We start from the raw sequence: 5,545 nt of genomic DNA, 5'->3' as shown, positions 1-5,545 counted from the left end.
GGGCAGTGTCACTGGCCCTCATATGTGGGATCTGAACCGGGGCCCTCTGGCGTCCCAAGCGAGTTCTTAACCATCGCGCCACTCGGCAGGCCCCTGTAAGTGTTTATTTGAGCCAAACAGAGAATACGCCTGGAAGCAAGATCTCAACAGATTGAGAAAAATGCTTCCCAGAATGACAGCAATTTCATACATTTGGAATTAAGGAGGGAACATGACTACATGGACGTGGCAGGGAAATCTCTATGATTGGGTTGCAGGATAGTTAACAAGATTATTCTCTTTTGGGTAGTCTGAAAAAGCCATTTCAAAGCTGTGTTACCCTAGATAAACAAACAATGGACGGGGCTTGCTTAATGCAAATATAACCTTTTACTAGAGAAGCTATAGCTGTGATCATTCAGATCACCCTGTGAAGTTATGTTCCATTAGATCCATTCCAGAGCCTCTTTTCCGCCCTTATCACCAAATCCTATATGTGTGTGTAAAGCTAGACAGAATTTACTTGGAGGCAGATTCAGGGTTAGAAACCTGGATAGACGGAAGTAACAGTTTAACTGGCAGAAGGAGAACAACCTTAAAGTTAAGAAAATGCTTTTAGGCATTTTTTTTTAGCTGAGCCATCCTGCCACCAGTAGGCAGTTCAGAAGCAGCTCAGCTCGGGTCGGGAAGCGAACCGGCAACCCTGTTGCTCAGAGCTCACACTCTTGAGCAAGCTCTTCACCAACTGAGCTACTCAGCGGCCCAAGAAAATGCTTTTAATTTAACATAATCAGTTCTGTCTCTTTCTCTGACACCCCCTTCTGGGAGATCTCATCAAGTGTCATATTTTGAATGCCATCCATTTGCCAATGTCTCTTCAATTTATATATCTAGCCCTGTTGCCGCCCCTCCTCAACTCCTATAACTTTTTCCTGGATCTTTGCCCTAGTTTCTCTCTCTCATCCTCAAGGTCTCAGCACAGATGCCCCCTCAGTAAAGAGGTCTTTCCTTTCTCCTCAGCTGCCATTATATCTCTTCATTCTATTTCCTCTAGGGTGTGTATTGCTGTCTGAAGTTGTCTTGTTTATCTGTACCCTTACTCAGGATCTGTCTCTCCCACTATAATGTGAACTCAGAGAGGGCACGGGCCAGATCTACTTTGTTCACTGCTGTATCCCTGCATGCAGCATGGTGCCTGGCACATAGGTGCTCAGTAGTCATTGGATGGATAGATGGATGGATGGATGGATGGATGGATGAGAACTCAACCCAGCTCTGAGAACACCTAGGTTGGGGTACCAGACAGCCCCCTAGTTCTTGGCCATTGCTCTACATCTCTACTTTTGATACCCCCAACAGGACTCCCAGCCCCTTTCCTCTGCAAAGCTAAAAACCCTGTCTGCAAGTGTCCTCAGCCCTGCTCTGACACCCCTCCTCCTCACGTTCCCTAGGGAATTCGGCACCGATTGAGAGGTAGTGTCAACGCTATGAGGATCCGAGCCCCCCAAATTGGAGGTGAGAAGCTTGGGGAGACAGGAAATATGATGGCAAAGTTGGCAGTGGTTGCTCCTTTGGGTCTAGTGTACAAGTTGGGAGTCCATATTTGAGCCCCAACTTGCCTGGGGGAGTGATGTTTCCCAACAATTTAATATGGGTGAGTTCTGGAGTTTAAGTCTGGAGCCTGGCTCTTTCCTGATTTGTGACCTTGGGCTAGTGGCTTAACCTCTCTGAACCTCATCTGTAATGTGGGGATGACAATAGCAGTAACCACCTCAGTCATTTTGTAATTTATGTAATTTACATAGCACTTACTAAGTGCTGATTGCTCTGCTAAGCACTTTCATAATACTAGTTTAAAATTTCCGAAGTCAGATAATAAGCAGTGCCTAGATCAGGTCCTGACACACAATAAGGAAGGCCTCAGTAAACATTTTAACTATCGTATTGTTAACTGGCTTTCCTAACCTATTACCTTCTCGCTGAAACCAAGTTCAGAACCCCAACTCTATGTGGTGGTTATGAAGATCAAAGTTGCTCTGTTAAAAGCCATATGGAAGGTAGATGTGCTTGTAAACAACTTGTTACCTCCCTATGAAGGAGAAGGGAGTGTCTGTGGCGATTAGAGACAGCTTGAAGAGGAGCTACCATAGAGGCAGATGTAGGGAATATCCCCTAGGAGTTGCTGTCTCCCTTTGCATCTGGGTTTTCTCCCATTTTTTTTTTTTGACATTGCATTCAGGCCCTGGGAGTCCCTGGTCTCTGAGCTATGGATTCTTGGGATTCCCCTTGGAACACTAATTAGGCCTCTGTCCCACTGTAGGTAGCTTTGCAGTGTGGGGGGGCCTGTTCTCCACCATCGACTGCGGCCTGGTGCGGCTGCGGGGCAAGGAAGATCCTTGGAACTCTATCACCAGTGGAGCGTTGACCGGGGCTGTGCTGGCTGCCCGCAGTGAGTACCCCCAGCCCTGGCCCCAGCCCCTTCTACCCTGTTCTGCCAGCCCTCACCTCTCTCTCCCTGTCTGCTCACTCCTCCAGGTGGCCCATTGGCTATGGTGGGCTCAGCAATGATGGGGGGCATCCTGTTGGCCCTTATTGAGGGTGTTGGTATCCTCCTCACTCGCTACACTGCCCAGCAATTCCGTAATGGTGAGTACTTGGCAGTGAGTACCTGACAAAGCTGGTCAGGGAGAAGTGGGCAATGCTCTGCTTAGTCTCCTTTGCTCACTTGTACCTGATTCTTTCTTCTCCAGCACCCCCGTTCCTGGAGGACCCCAGCCAGCTGCCCCCTAAGGAGGGTACCCAAGATCCAGGCTATCCCAGCTATCAGCAGTACCACTGAGGAAGTGACCGCCTATCACCGCCACCATGGGAGCGCCTCCTTGGTTCCCTCCCCGATGATCTACCTCGAAGGGAGGGCTGGCTCCCAGTTGGCCCTGGGACCCTCCAGAGAGGGACCCTATTCTCTCTCTGCATCCTTGTCCCAGGGTGGGCATGGGGCACCCCAGCTGCCCTGATGGATGGGTCCCCTTCTCTCAGGGCACCCCAGCCCCACATTCACATGTAACAAGCTCTCACCCCAGCCCCTTCCTTTGGCGCCCTGATGAGTATTTAAAGCCAGTTTTGAAATGCCTACGGATGTATTCCTTGAGCCACCTATGGGAGCATTTCCTTAAGACAAGGGGCAGAGCCCTCTTCGGGGACTCAGAAGCCCTAGGATTTGGAGTCCCACAGAGTGGGCTCTAGTGAATGTGGGATGAATGAGCAGGAAAGGGAATGAATCAGGGTGAGAATAGGTACATGAATAAGTGTGTCTGGGAGCCAAGTAATGAATCATAAGCAGACAGAGAGGCACAGGCTTGGGAAAGAAGTGAGGGAACACAAGGATTGCTGGGGTGGACGGGGTGGTTCTGCACGTCGCACCCCTGACCCCTCACCCCAAGGCCCCCATTGCCAAGACTAGGAAATCTGATCTCAAAATGAACTCTGCCATTCTGGATACTGGTCACTCCACTGGTAGAAAGATAGTCCTCCTCCAGGTGGCCTCCCCATGGACCTGGGATGAAATTAGGGGTCAGGGAGACCAGGCTTCTTTGAAGAAGATGCCCTGCATCAGTCTCCTGCACCACAGAGATACTTCTCCTCTGTGATGCTCAGTGTTGCATTTTTTTAAGGGCAACCACAAAATAACCAGAAATGAGTTTTCATTTTGGGGTGGGGAAGTTATGGGAAAGAGATTTTTCTGGATGGACATCGGCCTCAAGTGCTATCTCTTCCGTGTGAACCCCTACATGTGTGGGGCAAACGTCTTCACTGGATGCAAGTGTTCCAGTGCAAATGGCCTCATGGGAGACATAAAAACAGTCTGTTTTGTGCAAGCCATGACATAGAGGTGGAAATGCCCTCTCTCATACAAAGTTGCTTTCAGGGAATGCAAATGCTGGGTCCCAGGGCCTCCCAAGATTTCAACGGGGATCTGGTGGTCGTCAGAGGTAGCAGAACCGCAGCACTGCCTCCTTGATTGACTCAGTGCCAGGCAGAGCCCAATGACCCGAGAGAAGGCCCTGGGAAGGGCAGGGTGGGGGTAGCAGACACTGCACACAGCTCTCTCAGTGCCCTAGCAGGATCCCAGCCTCAAACTCATGAGTCCACATGCAGGCCTGTGTAGGTCTTGGGCGCCAGTCAGACCCAGGGTATCCCAGGCTGCAACCTTGTATTTCCTGGCCACTTCCTTTGGTCCCGCCCCATCTGTACACCTAAGCCCTTCCTCACCTCCATTCCCCATACCCCCCCGAATTTCCAGATCCCACCCTGCCCCTATCAAACACCATACCATTTAGCTCCTCCAAGTCCTTTCCCTTCCAGTAGTCCACAAGTTCCACCTGCCTCAGGCTGCTGTGATGCCCACAGACACTAGCGCCTTCAGGCCACGCCTCTGGGTTCTTCTGGACTCTGCCCCTCAGGCCCCACACCATTCCTTTCAGCCCTCCCCACTAAGACTTATGCAGGGCCTACCTCCTTTATACTATATTGACCCAGGTTCCTCTGAGGCTCAGTCCCTACTTTATCTCCCTGGTCCCTTCTAAATGGGCTCCACTTTGGGCCGGCGGAGTGGCCCAGTTGGTTAAGAGCTCGCTCAAGAGTTTGAGCAACAGCGGTTCGAGTTCCGGCCCTAGCTAAGCAGCCGCTGAGCTACCAACAGGTGGCAGGATGGTTCAGCTAAACAAAAAAACAAACAAAACAAAGGTAAATGGGCTCCACTTCCACAGGTCCCCTAGATTTGCAGCCTCGCCTCCCTCAGTAGCCTCTAGACCTCTTTGTATCTTCAGGCTCCGCCCTTTCCTAGGTTCAGGCCCCGCCCCTTCAGGTACCTCCAAACCCCAGGCGTTCCACCCTCCTTTCCTTTCCTGGGACTCGGTTCAGCGTCCCAGGTCTGAAAGACGGCTGAACCCGCGGGGCCATGAAGCGATTCATGGTGACGTGCAGGTCCTTAAGTTCTGGCCCTTAAGGCCTCTGGCTGGAGCGGGGCTGGGGAAGGAGGGCGGGACCAGCATCGGGTTTAGAACCTGAGGCTCTGGGCTTCTAGTGAGAGGTGTCGGGCAATGGGGTAGGATTCCGTGTTGAGCCTGGTTTTCGGCGGGGGTCACCCATCTTCTAGTGGGAGCTGGGGCGTCCAGTGTGGTCCAGGTCTCCCGAGCTGGGGCTGGGTCCTCAGGCTCCGCCCCCTGACTGGAGAGCGGGCCTGACTCTCTTACCAAAAGAAGAGGATGCGGGCTCAGACCCCGGGGTGGTTTCCTGGGGCAGGGATTGTGGAGACCGGGAGAAGGCAGGAGTGAGGCAGAAACAGAAATGAAAAGAGAAATGGAAACTGAGAGACATGCACAGAGGGAGACACTAATGGAGATGTAGAAAGAGATGGAGGCAGAGAGACAAACGAGATAAATGAAAAGACAGAGAGACAAGGAGACAGGGCAGAGACAGTAAGAGAAATAAGAAGATGCTGTGTGAGGGTCAGAAATACAGGTAGGGATGCGGGGAGAACTGCATCAGATGGAGGCAAACGCAGCAG

The 5,545-nt window shown here is 51.5% G+C and overlaps 1 protein-coding gene across 1 annotated transcript in view; it reads left to right on the top strand.

Annotated features, from left to right (window-relative positions):
- TIMM17B (translocase of inner mitochondrial membrane 17B) overlaps nucleotides 1-3,109 on the top strand; it is a 4,819-nt gene extending 1,710 nt beyond the window's left edge. Inside the window, exons 3-6 of the mRNA XM_019629641.1 lie at nucleotides 1,431-1,494; nucleotides 2,300-2,428; nucleotides 2,515-2,625; nucleotides 2,730-3,109. Coding sequence (XP_019485186.1) covers nucleotides 1,431-1,494; nucleotides 2,300-2,428; nucleotides 2,515-2,625; nucleotides 2,730-2,818 — 393 coding nt within the window. The 3' untranslated portion in view covers nucleotides 2,819-3,109. The remainder of the gene's footprint in view (nucleotides 1-1,430; nucleotides 1,495-2,299; nucleotides 2,429-2,514; nucleotides 2,626-2,729) is intronic.
- The last annotated feature ends 2,436 nt before the right edge of the window (nucleotides 3,110-5,545 follow it).

The sequence above is a fragment of the Hipposideros armiger genome, unplaced genomic scaffold, assembly GCF_001890085.2.
Source record: "Hipposideros armiger isolate ML-2016 unplaced genomic scaffold, ASM189008v1 scaffold_862, whole genome shotgun sequence".
Classification (NCBI taxonomy): Eukaryota; Metazoa; Chordata; class Mammalia; order Chiroptera; family Hipposideridae; genus Hipposideros; species Hipposideros armiger.
The sequence above is the reverse complement of the archived record's forward strand: the minus strand, read 5'-3'. Positions and strand labels throughout refer to the sequence as shown.